Source organism: Thunnus maccoyii, chromosome 2, assembly GCF_910596095.1.
Source record: "Thunnus maccoyii chromosome 2, fThuMac1.1, whole genome shotgun sequence".
NCBI classification, from domain to species: domain Eukaryota; kingdom Metazoa; phylum Chordata; class Actinopteri; order Scombriformes; family Scombridae; genus Thunnus; species Thunnus maccoyii.
The window spans coordinates 15,252,908-15,268,799 of NC_056534.1; the positions used below are offsets into that span (position 1 = coordinate 15,252,908).

At 38.1% G+C, this 15,892-nt stretch overlaps 1 protein-coding gene and 1 long non-coding RNA gene across 7 annotated transcripts in view; one reads left to right on the forward strand and one right to left on the reverse strand.

Moving 5' to 3' along the window:
* Positions 1 to 2,494: 2,494 nt before the first annotated feature.
* On the forward strand, positions 2,495 to 15,832 carry LOC121887817. The gene is made up of 3 exons (XR_006093064.1): positions 2,495 to 2,695; positions 2,865 to 2,982; positions 15,749 to 15,832. It is a non-coding gene; the product is annotated as an uncharacterized LOC121887817 (long non-coding RNA).
* sh3gl2a (SH3 domain containing GRB2 like 2a, endophilin A1) overlaps positions 9,006 to 15,892 on the reverse strand; it is a 46,652-nt gene continuing 39,765 nt past the window's right edge. For 4 of the 6 annotated variants that reach the window (XM_042398828.1, XM_042398799.1, XM_042398818.1 and 1 more), the window contains 5 exons: positions 15,734 to 15,892; positions 14,714 to 14,817; positions 14,388 to 14,503; positions 11,843 to 11,854; positions 9,006 to 11,694 (listed from right to left, as the gene is read on the reverse strand). In XM_042398828.1, the coding sequence (XP_042254762.1) occupies positions 11,498 to 11,694; positions 11,843 to 11,854; positions 14,388 to 14,503; positions 14,714 to 14,817; positions 15,734 to 15,892 (588 nt within the window). In that variant the 3' untranslated portion in view covers positions 9,006 to 11,497. Of the gene's footprint in view, positions 11,695 to 11,842; positions 11,855 to 13,278; positions 13,455 to 14,387; positions 14,504 to 14,713; positions 14,818 to 15,733 lie in introns of those variants that run through there. The other 2 variants (XM_042398807.1, XM_042398838.1) reach the window with 2 other exon arrangements.

Consider the following 15,892-nt stretch of genomic DNA (forward strand, 5'->3'; position numbering starts at 1 on the left):
AGACTACAAGTTTGAAATTGAAAAAAGTCTGCAGGTGCGGAGTTAGAAAGACTTGTGGTTATCAGACCTCTGAAGCCCGCTCCTCATCTCTACTTGAGGCTAGTGTCTTGAGGCTACAGCCACTACTAGCACTGAATCTCCAACTGAACTGTCGGTGCTCAAGCTGCATTGTGGGTAATGTAGGCGCCAGGTTTTGACCAGGAAGAAGAATGCGTGGAATAAAAAAGATGATATCTCCTGTTCTGCTGCGTCAATTCTTGATCTTATTTATCTTTATCTTTAACTGTTATGAGTCTGAAAATGATACAGAAACATAAAGCAGAATCAGTCGAGTACTCTTTTAGTGTCACAGTATCTGCAGTGTTAGAAGATAATACATTTTATTGTGTTTGAGTAATGTGAAATCATACTTTTGAAGGTGCCAAGTTTGTGTCTATCCCACCTTTGTAAATGTAAACTGATGAAACACCTTTTTTTATTATTCTGATTTCTTTCCCCCTCAGGTTAATTGATTTGTTTGTGTATCAGCTTTTTGTTTGAGACACCATTTGAATGGACTGATGGATTTGCACACCAAATGTCCCATTGTACTGTTTTGCATGCTGTGCGGCTGGCCCTTAACCTGGCACCATTTGTCATGAGAGCCCTTCACTCTGCCTCACTGTTGGCTCACACTTAAAAACCTTTTTACAAGCTAAATCGCTGAGGAGAATTTATGTCCAGGTAAAAGCTACACTGAAGTAAATGTGCCCAGTAGTGCCAAATAGTGTTGGCTCAAAGCCTAGTTTTTCATAAATAGCCTGGTGTGGAGGGTGAGCTCAGTGTTTTGTGTGACATAAGAAATAAATTCTCCATCACTGACTTTTTTTCTTGAGCAACTGAATTACAGTATCCTCCAGCCTGCAAGTGTTATATCAAGTGTTTTCTGGGGATAATGCTATTATACACATTACATATCATGTTCTAATACACCTTCAAATTATGTATTATTTTACATAAAATATTTTATTATCATTTATGTTGTATGCCAATTATTAGAGTCAATCTTGAGTATTGTTTTGTCTGAACCCTGTTTTGAGTATTTCTAAGAAATCTTTATCTATTTTTTATACCTTATCTTTTTTAACCAATTTAGTCAGCGGTTTTATAATGTTTAATGCTGCTTTGTTGTTTCTTTTTCATTATTTCCAATGAAACGTATGTATTTTAAACATTTAACACACTTCATGTTATGTTATTGTGTACTCTTGCATTTACTGTGCATCTTCACATTGTTTATCTGATGCTTTTGTCCAGAGTGACAGACAATGAACCACCAGGAGAGCCACCAAGTCTTTAGAGTAGATGTAACAGATTGTTCCTGTCACCTGTAAATCATTATGCAAGAGTAAAAAAAAAAGTATAAATGTCTCCAGAAAGGGACAGAGGTGTGGTAAAGGTAAAGGGATTTCTTTTGTTGTTGTTTTACTATCAAATTGTATCAAGGTGATTTGAGTTGCACATTATGTAGCAAATAATTGCCTCATTTGTATTAGAGACAAGCTGAGAAAACCAGTTGAAAGTGCTGATGTGGTGAGTTTCACGCATGTCTGTAGACTTTCAATGAAAAGGGCACAAAAACAAGTGGGGATAAAATAATTTGACATGTAAATATACTGTGTAATAGTTTTATTTTTTACATTTGTCTGCTGTATTTCTGTGTATGAATAGCGACACAACATTTTCTACAACCTTGACCTGTCCTATAAAATTATCTTGAGTGATTATCACTTAAGATTTGTACATTTTTATAAGTGTCTCTGTCATTTTGCTTGTAGTTGGGGTTCCTGCTGGCTTTATACTTAGATAAATGGACATGGACAAAGTTAGGCTTTGTTTGTGCTGAAAAAAAGGATGGAAGGACCCATGCATGTGGGGTGATTATAGTTATAAAGGTGCTAAACAAAGACAAAAATGAACATATAGAAAGTTGTCATAAATCAACCAAAATGAACCTGGACCCCAGAGAGTTAATGGACACCTTTAATATCTTGAAGTTTTCTTAAACCTTAAACCAATCTTAATAGTTTTACCAGTGAAATTGGCTCATGAGAAGAAATTATTCATTGGCACAAACTATTTACTATTAGCAGTTTTGGCCAAAAGAAAGAAACAGCAGAATGTGGACTTCCCCAATGAAATGACAATAATTTATACTATATGTGGATGTGAGAAACACATGAAATGATGAGTGTAAATGAGGCCTACAATAAATGTTTTACATGTACTTTGTGATGTGCTGAAATATTTTGGTGAAAGGTCTTTTTCACTGAAGACATGTCACAGCAGGAAAAGCACAGATGTTTATAATAAAATTAATGATGGCTGAATTCCATTTAGCCTCATGCTGACTCGCTGTCACACCGTCACTGTGACACTTGAATAGAACGGAGGCGTCGTTAATGTTATTAGTAACACCTGTTATGATGTGTCAAAATGTCTGCTGTGAAAAAGCGGTATGCTGGTTCTAAAGCTAACTGAGCTGACCCTGAACTGAATCAAACTGCCAAAAATGTACCGTGATGTTGTCATCAGGGCCGCCTGTCCTCGTGGAGCCCCCTCATACCTTCACCTCAGCCTACAATCCTTTTTAATTCAACCTCCACCCTTCGAGGACTGATTGATACCAACACCCAGGCCTACAGTATGAACAGAGGTGAGTCCTGACACACACTCATCACTGCCATGGTTTAGTTGAGGAATGATGCTGATTGTCACAATATCCTTTAGATTACTTGGGGTTAAAAATGGATTTAGTGGATGTATTTTCATACACACATACACAACCACACAAACAGAGATGTTTTCTGTCCTCTGGATTCCAGTGTGTAAGCCTGAGTGACAGAGCTGGTGTTGGAAGTGAATCCAGAGCCGGAAACAAACTTCACCCTCCTGTAGACCTGACAGACAAGTGTGGCGTCAGACCCCCAGAGACCCCTCATGGTATGATTAACAAATTTGCAAACACACACACACACACACACACACTTAAAATATGTCTCCCCTGTTGGCAATGTACACGCATCTTACAGTCCCTGCCTCCTCTCTTTTTGCTCCCTCACTGCCGCCGCTGCTGCCGTAGAGCTGCCTGACCTGTCTTACTGCCTCGTTTGTCATCTCCAATCACTTGCTCTTTGAGAAGCTCTGACAGACAGGGGTATTAGCTGCCTCTGTCTGGTGTTGAGAGCTGGGCTTTCCTGCTGAATAGAGAAACTATGTATGAACGCCACAGGAAAACATGTAATGACACACACTGGCACACTCCCACCAACAGCTGCTCCTCAGAGTGTGTATGTATGTGAATGTGTATGTGTATGTGTGCGTGTGTGAACTCTTTTCTTGGTTTGGCTTTAATTTCTGTTTCCATTGCACTATATATATGTATTTTGATGTACTTTCTAAACCTTACTTCTCTGGTATGTGTTGTTAAGTGTGTGTAAGAGGAGGAGAGAAGTGTAGAAACCAGGAGTGTAAGAAGTACTCAGATCCTTTATGTAGCGACACCACTATGTAAAAATACTCATTACAAGTAAAGGTCCTACATTGAAACTGTTCCTGAAAGACATGAAAGTATGTTATTATTATTAGAAAAATGTACAAAAAGAACTAAATCAATGCAGAAAAATGCCCCCTGTCAGTATGATAGTATATTATTGAATGATGAATACTGATGCATTAATGTGTAAGTAGCACTTTAAAGTTGCAGTCGGTCAAAGTTGAGCTAATCTGAGCTTTTTCACATACTTTTGGGCAGTTTCTTCTATAACAATGCATCATATTTTATGAGCTCACATGTTTTGTATGTAAAATATGATTTTTTTTAAAGTAAATAGCAACTATAACTGACAATAGATGTGGTAGAGTACAAGTATGAAGTTTAATAAAATGCCAACACTCAAGTTAAATACTGTACATGTATCTCATCACATTTAAAATATAGTAACAACTGACGGGAGCCGTTCGGCTGCATAATGAGTTATACTTTTGAAATGTTTACGTACGTTTAGTTGATGCAGTGCAGGACTTTTTACTTATTTATTGTGGGTTTACTACTTTTACTTAAGTAAAAACCATAAAGTCGAATCAACAATTTTAACAAAAACTCAACATTATAACCATCATGAAGGATTTATTGTAAGCTGTTGTATTAGCTTTAGCTAGGTGTAGCAAAACTAGCAACTGAGTGTATTATGTATGTTTGGAAACCTTGAAATGTTGAGTTTAAACTAATTTTCAGTGCTTGGTCATGCAACATGTATTTTTATAATGGAGTCAATTGAGTTGAAAGTTTGTCTAATGCTAGTTTTGAAGTAATTTGTTGTGGAGTTTGTAGAGTTTAACAAGTGCTTTTCTTCAAATGTCTTTTTTAAAGAATACATACAGTAGTATATACATTATATACATTATCTTTTACATACTGTGTGAATGGGCAGTAGAGCCGGTTTTAATGCACTGTAGGTCGTGTGAGGTATATACTTTGTTCCCTCTGCTCCAGTGAGAAAGTGAAACATGTCTGTAACTGGTGTGGGTGTCTTGTGGTCTGTTGCGGTTTGGGGTTGGCCAGAAAACAGATGCAGTCCGCCATTCATGCATTCAGAGCGGCGGCTGATTCAAGTGTCAAATATGATGGAGTGGCTGACTAACTTGCCAGTTTAAACTAGCTGAACGGCTCACTGAGTGTGCAGCATCGCGCCTCTTTACACGCAAACTAAGTGAATTGTGGAGTCCAAAATCCTGCAGACGTTTCGGTTCAGCTTGATTTCCTGTCTGAATTTAGATCAAAAATGGCAGCGACAAGAAGTGTTTCATAACACCTGTTGAAATGAGCTCAGTCGTGGTTAGGGATCGTCTGCCATCAGTTGTTAGAAATGTTCAGTGTGTGAGTGTCTGTAACGCAGTACGGCGTGGGCAGACACAATGGCTGTGAAGGATTTTTGGAAAAAGGAGCTGCTGTCTCGGTGGTGCTGCGTCCAAGCAGGCCACCCACCAGGAGAGAGGGTCTGAGGAATGCTTTTTACTGGATTGCCTGTCTTGTCCCCCCCCCCCCCCCCCCCCCCCCCCCTCACCACCACACTTCCACCTCCACAGACCTACAGTGTGTGTGTGGGCATGTGTCAGGAGTGCTATTATATACATTACCTGGAAAAGAGGAGAGTGTGTGTCCATGTGAGGAGTATTTGTGGCGTGTAGTCATGCTGTGTTTGTTTTGCTTGGACATGGATTGCACTGTGACCACCAGTGTTGTGGTTTTCAGTCACTTGTTTCTTTTTTTATCCGCCTCGCTGACAGACTATTCAAGTAAAGAGTGAACAAGAAAGCTTTTTGTTTTTCTCATAAGTTAGAGTTGAAATGATCGACAGAAAATAAATGGCAATAATTCTGATGATCCATTAATCATTTTGGGTGATCAAATGTTATTATTTGCTAGTTTTCTTTGTCTTCTGTGATGGTAAACTTAAGACCTTTGGACTGTTGCACAAAACAAGCATTTTGCACATGTCAAATTGGGTTTTTGTAAGTTATGATGAGCATTTTTCACACCAAAAGATTAATCAATGATAATCTAGTTGCAGCCCTACACACAGTAGCTTTGATGGTGAGCCTAGATCAGACATCACGTAAGTCTGAATCAATAGAGTGTTGTTGTCATTGTGTCCGTCAAACAAATTACAGCAGCAAATAAACTGAAGTGCCAAGTAAGATCAAAGACAAGATACCAAAATATGGAAAACACAGAGGTTTTTATACAAACAACAATCAAGTGGAAAACAGTGGATCTTTGGCAGCCTCTGATTAATCACTTCCCCAGTAATCTAAGTACCTAATACAAAAAAAGGGTCAAGTTGGACAGGAGGGCTCCTGACATTTCTATGTAGTACATATGATGAGTGAATTTGCTTATACAAATTGAGGGACAGTGAATATATGTCTGTAAAATATGTTTTATATTTCTGCATAAAGGATCAATTATCCCCCGTTTTTCTTGCTGTTCGCCAACCTTTTATGGCTCAGAACTATGATGTTTGATATTGTTGTGTTGAGCACTGTTCAGAATCTGAAACAGGTTTATTGCCAAGTAGGTTTGCACAGGGCCGGGGCGAGATTTTAGATTGAAGCCCCAAAAGATTTAGATTGAAGCCCCCAAAAATGAACAGCAAGACCAAATTTTCCATATCGGGCCTCTCATCCACAGCCACTCCAGCACCATTATAGACCCATCCAGGCCACGCTCTGTTTTGCATACATATACTTAATATGATTATAAAGCACAAAAGGATAAGTCAGTTATTTCTAAACAAAGAAAAAAATATTTCAAATTAGACTGTGACAAGAAGGCAGGTGGAGGTCAGTGAGTGTTTGGTGGCGTTGCCTGAGGTAGCACAGGAAGTTTGGTGGCTGTTAAACAGTAAAGCTTTGAACATCAAACCAGATGAAAACTCATGTGAGTTAATGGGGAAAAAGACAGAAGGGAGAACATGTACGCATTTCCAAAAGCTGTATACAATCACACCTGTTGGTACGAAAAAAACAAACAAAAAAAACCCTCCACTTATTTGGCACCCTAGGCGACGCCTACGTGCCCCATGCCACAGGCTGGCCCTACGTCTGCACATACAATAGAAGGAATTTGCCTTGGTGTTGTGGTGCATAAAAAAATAGAAAGTGAAATGTAATTAGACATTTAAAAAAAAGATCAAACATAACTGAGAGAGAAAGCAAGTAAAAAAAAAAAAGGAAGCATAATTACCAGTAAAGATAAACATATCAGTTACCATCAACAATCATGTGAACCTAACTGCAAAACAACACTTCCATGTGAGAGCTTGCATGCTGAGCACTGTGAGTTTACCACCACTAGAGGATGCTTTACTTCTATTTTCAGTTTTAGAGTGAGTGAGAGTCAGTCAGAGAGCTGGCGTGGTTTCATAAACATTAAATAGGAGACGCCCTTTATCCACAATATCCAACTGTACACATGTGACAATGCCAGTTACTGTATCTTGTGGTTGGCCTAAGCGCTTGTGGATTTATCTCACCTGAACCATGTCAAACAAAGTGCAAACTGTGTCTATATTTGCAGTGATCAGCAGAGCGACAGGCCACAGGGCGTGTGACTAGGAGGGCGACATGCTCTGATGAGACTCAAAAGATGTAGTTGATTAAGTCTGATGCAGGATGTTACAGTAGTCCCCGCTTTACTAGACCAGTGTCAGTAAAGCAGATGAGTGTGTGAATGTGTGCATACATATGTGTGTGTGTGTGTGTGTGTGTGCAGCAGGACAGTGGAAGTTAAACTGTATGCACGAAGAGAGGGTGTAGCTTGATTGACTGGTGGTGACAGATAATGGGTGGGGAGGCAAAAGGTAGAAATGATATCACCTCACACCTGATGTTAACTGTCACACAGTTATAACCTGACCTGGCTTATCAGATCGTCATGGATGCTGAAGTTCCTCCTATCTAATGCACAAACACCAGTATATATCGCACTATTTTACAATGGCATTGGCTTGCTTTAACTACAGTTTCAAAGTGGAAAAACACAAAATTATGCTTCTAATTCTGGGCTCAAATTCTCAGAAAAAGCACACAAAATGAAAACAACCATCAAAACAATTATTGAGTTTATCAGAGCATCACAACACTGTATTTTTTCATCACTGAATTTTCTTTTTTTTTTTTTAATTTTATATATAGTATCAAATTATGTTGTCAAACAAGAAACAATCTCATCAAAGCAGATCACAATGGTCACTTCTAACAAAACTTGTGCTGTTATGAGGTGGCTTTATTCTGAAGGGTGAGCATATGAATTTAGTGTATGTAAGAACACGTTAATAATTTAGTTTAGATTGAGCAAGTCAGTTTCCCTTTTAGCTTTTAGACTTTTCTACACTGAAATTCTGTGAAGATTAAGCCAAAGCAATCATAAAATGCTGTAATACATTCAAACATTTTGAGTAAACAAACAAAAAACAATATTGCAGCAGAGATGAAATGATTAGCAATAATGCTCATCTGGGTGATGTTCAAATAGAGAGACATGTTTGCAAATACACTGAATTGATTCAGTCATCTGTACATCTAGTGATAAGAATGAATTCAGTGCTAATATGAGGTGTTTGTTTTCTGCAGTCTGAGTGTGTGAATTCAGTGTTTTGCACTCTGTGTGTAAAGAAAGCTTTTTGTGTTAAAAGGTAAGAATTTAGTAAGTCAGTTTGACTCTATGCATCAGAGGTTTAATACATAGAAATGTTGTGAAAATTGAGCCAAAGCAATTGTAAAATACTGAAAATCAACCACAAAAGATAATTTCCTGAACAAAATATAATTTTGCTCTGAGATATTCCCAAAATCCTGCAGAGATTGACTGTCTGCGGCTCCCAATTTGTGATTATTGTTACAATTTTACTTCCAGTCGTACTATTGCTGCATATTTGTCAGTGGCTTCATTTCTGTTGATTTATAGCGCACACTAGAACTCTACTATAATTCTTCATTTGTGCAGGATGTACAATATTTACAGGTTAGACATGCATATGATGCATATTCTTTGGAGCCTTTAAGATGCTTGAAGCTGTAGTCATGACTTCGATAATGTCACACTAACAGGATTATTAAGACATTTCAGCTGTCTTGGAGATTTTCTGTCTTACCTGACCTATTTTTTTCCGTTTGGATTCTTGCGAGAGGACATGAAAGAATCCACCAGGCAAATGAATAATGCATCTATCTTCATCTATTTGCTGAGCCAAGTCCCTGCTGTGTGCTCTCCATGTTCTGAGAAAACAACAGCTAGAGAAGCTCAATGTAAAATAGCTGCATAGAGAGACATCAAATGATTTCACGTTCAGCTTCGGTCTTAAATTAAATTTGAAAAGTCATTGTTTCTCATAACAGATTTCCACCTGCGACATATTTCCAAGGTGTGAGTGTCTATAAACAGAAGGTCATTGGGGCAATAACCATTTGTCGGTATTTATTTGAATAAATTACACTGACTTATCACATTTTTTTCTTTACATCAAGCATACAGTCTTAGAATCCAGTGCAAGAATAAAATAAAACAGAAAACAAAGAAAAAAAAAACCCAATCCAAAGACAATCATGTGCAGCACAGAGAATCCCTCCTTTCACATTGCTTCTGGATAATATACTGTATATATACATCTATATGTGTATACTTTTGTCACAGTTACAAAAATAAGATACGTTACTGTTGATGAGCGACTATACACACAAGGTGAAAACAAAACACAGAAAAGCTGTACAGTCCTCATTGAGGGCAAAGATACACACGATTGTTTAAAAAAAAATTGAAAGAAAAATCAGGGAAGGAATTTTTATCGCCTTTAAAAAAAATAAATACGTGACCTCTTCCAACTGTAACGTTATTCATAGCCAGCCAACAATGTATACTGTCAGTTTAAAGTTGTGCGTCCCTTAAAAAGAAACACTTGATATGGGTTATCAGTCGATTTAGTATCATTTACTGTAATTTCTACTTAATATATATATATGTATATGAATTGGTCCTTTGATCAAAGAGACATCCATGTTTGTTTTAATGTTGAACACTGTCAGAAACAGTATATATCTGAAATACCTCAACATCAGAGGTCCTCTGCAAACCTGTCCCTGTGCATAACACGAACAGTATGCAAACCCTAATACCCCGCCCCAAATACACGCACAACATCATTACAAGATGGGTGAAAAGAAATAAGTGTTACTGCTGCACAGATTATTTTGCAGAAGGGTAATACGTTGTCGACATTGCAGAGAGTAAAACCTCAGGGAGACCGTGTGCACTACAGCTCCAAACTGCTCAGCTGACTAAAACATGTTTTGGTTTGATTTCTAGATTATCAGTACATCATTAACAGAAGGGAGAAAAAAAAAAACAATCTCACACAATACTCCATACAAGCATGTAGCTAGTTAGAGAAAATGAAACATAATAATAGAATATCTAACACTTTTTCTGAGGTCTGACATGACACGGAAAAAGAAAACCAGTGGCTTTTTGTTTGTATTATGATGGCGAAAGGTTTTTTTTTTTTAGTGTATGTTGCATCATTTCAATTAAGAAAACATTTCCATCAAGACAAAAAAAGAAAGAGCTCTCATTCCATTCAGCCATTTGTGCACTCCTTTGTCCTCCTTAGAAAGCATTTCAAAGAGAGGATTGTTGGCTATGTCTAGTTTCATATTAATGGCTTATAGACAGCTAACTAAAGGATACTAATTGGACTACAGTAGTAGGAATGCAGCAAAAAGAGCTACACCTTCTGCTGCAGAAAGAAACAGGTGCCTCAATGAGCATTAAAGTCCTACAAGTTATTATTTCACAATACTTCAACCATTTGTCACACAAGTTGTTGATAAAATACACGTCAGAGGATTGGAACTTATTTCATACTGAGCAAATGCACCATAGTTTTCTTACATCACTTCAAACGGTTTAAACTGCACAACTTGTGTTTTTTTTGCAAATCATGTCATCACTTCACTAATCACTGGCTCAGACATGTAATGTCACATACTGAAGAATACAATTTTGCTCCCCCAATAAAAATACCAAAGAACTAGAACTTCACCCTGTTGCATCAGATTTGTTGACACCTTGCTGTCTTGTTGATTCAGGTTTCTGCAGGTAACTTTGGTATCTAAATCACATATAACCAATCACACGCACATGTAGATATGTTCAAAAATAACTATAGGTAATCTTAAGTTGTTAGCAACTAGATGAATCAGTCTACAACTTTTTTTTTTAAAAATGTGATGACATCCTTTGGACTGATCTTTTAGAGCATGACAGGGACCTGGTTTCTCTAGACACTGCCCGAGCATGCCAAGAGACGACTAGCATTAAAAAGAGGAAGATTTAAAATGAAACTAATCAGCTCAATGTATTTTGTATAAGATAAGTCAACACTTGAAACCATGCTTGATCAAGAGTCTCTAACAAACATGAAGCACGTGGATTTTTTTTTCTAGTATGTGAGAAAAAATTTCTATCTACTGTAGAGGTTTGCCACAAAGTACAGTGAATGGGATAAAGTGTGATTATTTTGCAAAGATGTTCTGATAAACTCATGAGAGACTGACAGCCAACCTAAACTGAGACAAAAGCCAGGACAGAAATGGGTAAAATGGCTACGGAAGCCTGAAGGCAGCTCCTTTTAGAGGTGTGGAGGGGAAGGAACGACATCAATGCTGATTTTTCTTCTTTTTCTTTTAAAGTTTTTATGCTCAATTGGTGCATACTTGCTTTTATTCATCTTCGTCAATCTCGTTTTATCTTTATTGTGTTGCTGTTGTTTTGACCCCTTTAAAGCGGAGTACAGGTGGTCGGTGGGAATGTTTAGGAACGGTAACTGGGAATACACAAGAAGGAACTGGAGGCCAGGATTTGTTGCAAACTCAGCTGGTGGCTGGACAACCTGCCGTCCTAGTGGGGCAGCGGCACCAGGATATCCACGTAGTTGATGGGGAAGAAGCCGGAGTTGCCGTGCAACATCCCTTCGTACCAGTTGTCATCGATCTTGTTGGTCAAGGTGATGATATCGCCTTCCTTAAAGCCTAGCTCACCTTCATTCTCGGGGTCAAAATCGTACAGTGCGCGACAGCAAGGCTGGTCCATGGGAGCTGGAGGAAAGGAGGACGGTTGGAGAGATAAGAGAAGAAAAGGCGAGTTAGAGGAGAAGCTAGATGTGGGGATAAGATGCTGCATATAGATTAGAGGCATAATGATCATAAGAAAACTCGTAAATGGCTGAAAAAGTGAGAGGCTCACCTGGAGACCTTGCTGAAAGGTGTAAAAAGAAGAGAAAACAGTAGAGAGGAGGAGACAAAACAAAAGACACAAAACTTATTTATCAGTGACCATAAAACAATAATTAGGCATACAGTGTTTAAAGGAATAGTTCAACATTTTGGGAAATATGCTTGTTTGCTTCCTGGCAGATAGTTAAAGGAGAAGATCGACCACTTTCATGTCTGTATGCTATATATGAAGCTACCGCCAGCAGCCAGTTAGCTTTGCATAAAGCCTGGAAACAGCTAGTCTGTTTTTGTCTAAAGGTTTCAAAATTCACCTAACAGCACCTAAAAAACTCACTTATTATCATGTTAGATCTCATTTGTTTAATCTGTACAAAACCGTGCAGTTATGGTTTTACAGGAGGTTATTTGTTGGACTATTTCTTGGCTCTGAGCAGTTGCTGAAACTCAAGGAAGTTACTGCTTCTGGCCAAGTAGTAGCCTGGCACATAATGTCCTGTAAAATGGCACATCGTCTTTTTTATGCTTAATTTTTTTAATAAAAATGAAAACAAACTAAATCGTGTGTTAATTAGTAAGCTTTAGAGGTGCTGATGGGAGGATCTTTGTGCTAACCAAACCAGCTGCTGGACAAACATGAGCGTAGTGTCAAACTTGTCATCTAACTCTCCGCCAGAAAGCGAATAAGCGTATTTCCAAAAATGTCAAACTACACCTTTAACAGTAAAAGAAACATGAGCAATTTCATAAAATACAGGAACAAAAGAGAAACCAGGGGTTAGACAGAAACAGCACTGCAGACGAGCTGCACTGCAGACAAAAATGCAGACAAAAAAATACAGTCTATTTAAAAAAAAAGATAAATAAATAAAGAGTGATAAAGAGATTTCACATCTCTTCCCAAGTCACTCTTGCTCACCTGGAGATCTTGCTGCAAAGGGGAAAGGAGAAAACACAGGTGAAACAAGAGTACTTTAGCAATAGTATTATTTTAAATGGATAAATTGGAGGATGGATAAATGATGAATTAATATTAAATTGAATTAATAAGTATTGTAGGCGCAGCAACAAAGAGGTCAATAAACAACAAGGCAAGAAGAAACAAGTAGGACAACAAATTGAAAGAGAGGCAGGGAGACAGACAGACAAAGAAACAGGAGGATAAGACCGATCAGAGGATTGACAAGAGAACAAAACAGAAATAGCAAATGCTCGTCCGCTGCCAGTCTTTTCATTGTTATTGTAGATCTGCTATTCTTTTATACTGTGAGCGGGCTGCAATTGTTTTTTCTGCTGTTCGTTGGTATCAATTGAATGCAACAATTTTTCATACCAAAGAGACAAACAGAAAAAAGAGATGGACAAAAAACAAAACAAGAATGATGAAGTGATTAAAGAGATATTGTTGTATCCAGGATTCACTTTTGTCTCACCTGGAGACCTCGCTGCAAAGAGGAAAAGACACGAGGGGGAGGGGGGGGGGAAGCAATGGAGGTAGTTTTGAGTTTTTTGCAAAAGATTGCAGTGTAAATGAAAAGGATGTAGTTGAAGAAACTAATTTATGAGCGCACAGATGGAGAAACATATTGACAAGTGTGACCTAGGCTCACCTGGAGACCTCGCACCTAGAAGAACAAAAAAAAATCATAAAAGAGGGGAAAGAGAAGAGTGCAGAGTTGAATCTATTTATTCTGGACCGAAGGACATTCTGTACAGGTAAAAACTGAAATGTTGGGAAAAAGAAAGATAAAATTAGCAAACACAACAAATGTACCATAAATTCTCAAATTGCAGCCTTTATCTCAACTGAGGAGAGAACCCATACTTTAATTTAAAAGCCTCCCTGTTTTCTTATCTACTTCCTTTGCTGTATTAAAGGCAGGGAGGAAAAAAGAAGATGTAATCCAGGATTTAAAATCAGCTTTGGAAATATTTTATGTGAAAAGATAAGCATTAATTCTGTTTGTTAGGCCTTAAACATACACTGAATGCATTTTGGGAGGAAACATTGAATGTAAACATACTGTAATTTTGTTTGTTTACAAGAAAACCCCACATGGTACCTTTAATTATCTTAAAACCCCTGAAAGGCTTTTATTTCAAAACATCTGCAGAAATGGGACTTTCAACAAATCAAAATAAAAATGGCCATAATTAAAGCGAGCGAGTGGTAAATATGGTATGGGTGTGCAGTTTTACTAATTACATATGCTGTAGAAATGATTGAGACTAAATTAAATTTACCCCTGAAAGCATTTTTGAACATCTATTGGATATTGGATTTCCTTTTTTTAATGGTCTGTATTTGTTTGAGACTTGACTATCACATCTTTACAGGCTTTTATTTGAGAATTTACAGTAGAAATAAAAACATAGAGAGGGTTAAAGCAAAGAAAATCATGAATAAATAGAAACTAGCCCAGAAACCTGTACAGTTGAATTCTAATCTACATTAGACACAAACTTGTGAGATTCCCCAATGACAGACTAAAGTGTGTCCACCCAGGCTGGTTTCTGGATATATTTCTGAACGATGAGGTTTCTGTTACTGGACTCACCTGGAGAGCGAGCACTGTGGATGCCTCCATTGTGGTTCTCACTGATGGAGAAGTCCAGAGATGTACGCGGTTTAGGCATGTACTCTTTCCTTGGTTTGTTAGAACAATCCCTTATCCTGCAGTGGAAGTGGAAAACAGAATTCATCAAAGCTTCGCTGCAGAAACGTATGAATGCTAGCATTTTGTTGCACTAGTAGGTAGTCCAAAAATCTATTATTTGTGTTTGAACGCCACTGAAATTCTATGTTATTGTAATTACATCCAGTAACCTACAGTAAAATGAGAAAGCTGAAGTCCTGGTGGGACAGAAAAGTGTCAATACTGACCGTTCATCAATCTTACTGGTGAGCTGTGTGAGGATCTCCGCAGCCCGTCTGTGATACTCCATCTGAGCGTGGACCAGTGCGGCGACCTGGCTCACCTGTTCAATCTGTTGATGCACAGAGTTGACCGCTACATTTCAACAACATGGCTGCCCGGCAGACATTACAGAAGTGCGTCTAACAACATAACGAGGATTGTTACTGGAACTTGGAGTCAAAGTCACTTATACTACGACCTCAGATGTAATTGAGGGAGTGTTTTTAGATGATTTAGGATTACATATACACAATAGTACATATGGACGGCTGGTAGGACAAACATAATTGACATTTTTAGCTGCGTTCATTTTTGTGTTGTTGTTTTTTAGTGATTAGAAAGAAGAATGAAACAATAACCTGAAAAAGACTAGCTATGTTTCCATCCAAATGTAGCACAAATCTGAACCGAATTTTCAGAATATCTGCAGAGGACAATTTGGATTAATGTGCATTTCCATCCACTGCTGATTGCAAATATTTGGAGTTAGTTCATAAAGACAAACAGCTGGTGGCGCTATTTTTCCCATTCGGGGACATTAAACCATTTCATGTATTAATTTGAGGAGCATCTCGTCTGTAGAGCGGAAACATAAGTGGACATTTAAGTCTCATGCTTCGTGTACATCATGATTCGATTGCTAAATCTGTTTCCACTTCACTTTTTTACATTTAGCTTTTCCAACTCAGCCAAGCGTAAAACCTTTTTGCAATATTTCAAGATTTTTCCGAATTTTCGCTGTTTTTTTATGCGCAAGTTGAAAATGTGAAATAAAAACTGGTGGATGGAAATGCTTCTACTGACTCCAACATACAGAAATATCACTTTATATAATGACTATAGTGAAGGTGTTTACAAACAATTGTATATTTACACATCCAGCAGACACGGAGCAACGTAAGCATTCATTTGGAGACTGGCTGTGTCAATGGTGAGTGCTATTAACAAAGCGAGCAGGCAAGAGTTAAGGAGGAAATAATCCTTACATCACTCTCCAACAGGTTGAACATGCTCTGTTCAGCAGTGTCCTTGGATTCGTCGAATTTGTCTAGTGCTTGTTTGAGCTCGTCGTCTGTCAGCTTGCCCTGACGCTTCTTCTTATAATCAAAGTCCAGACGACGGCCCTCCATTTTCTTCAGGTGATG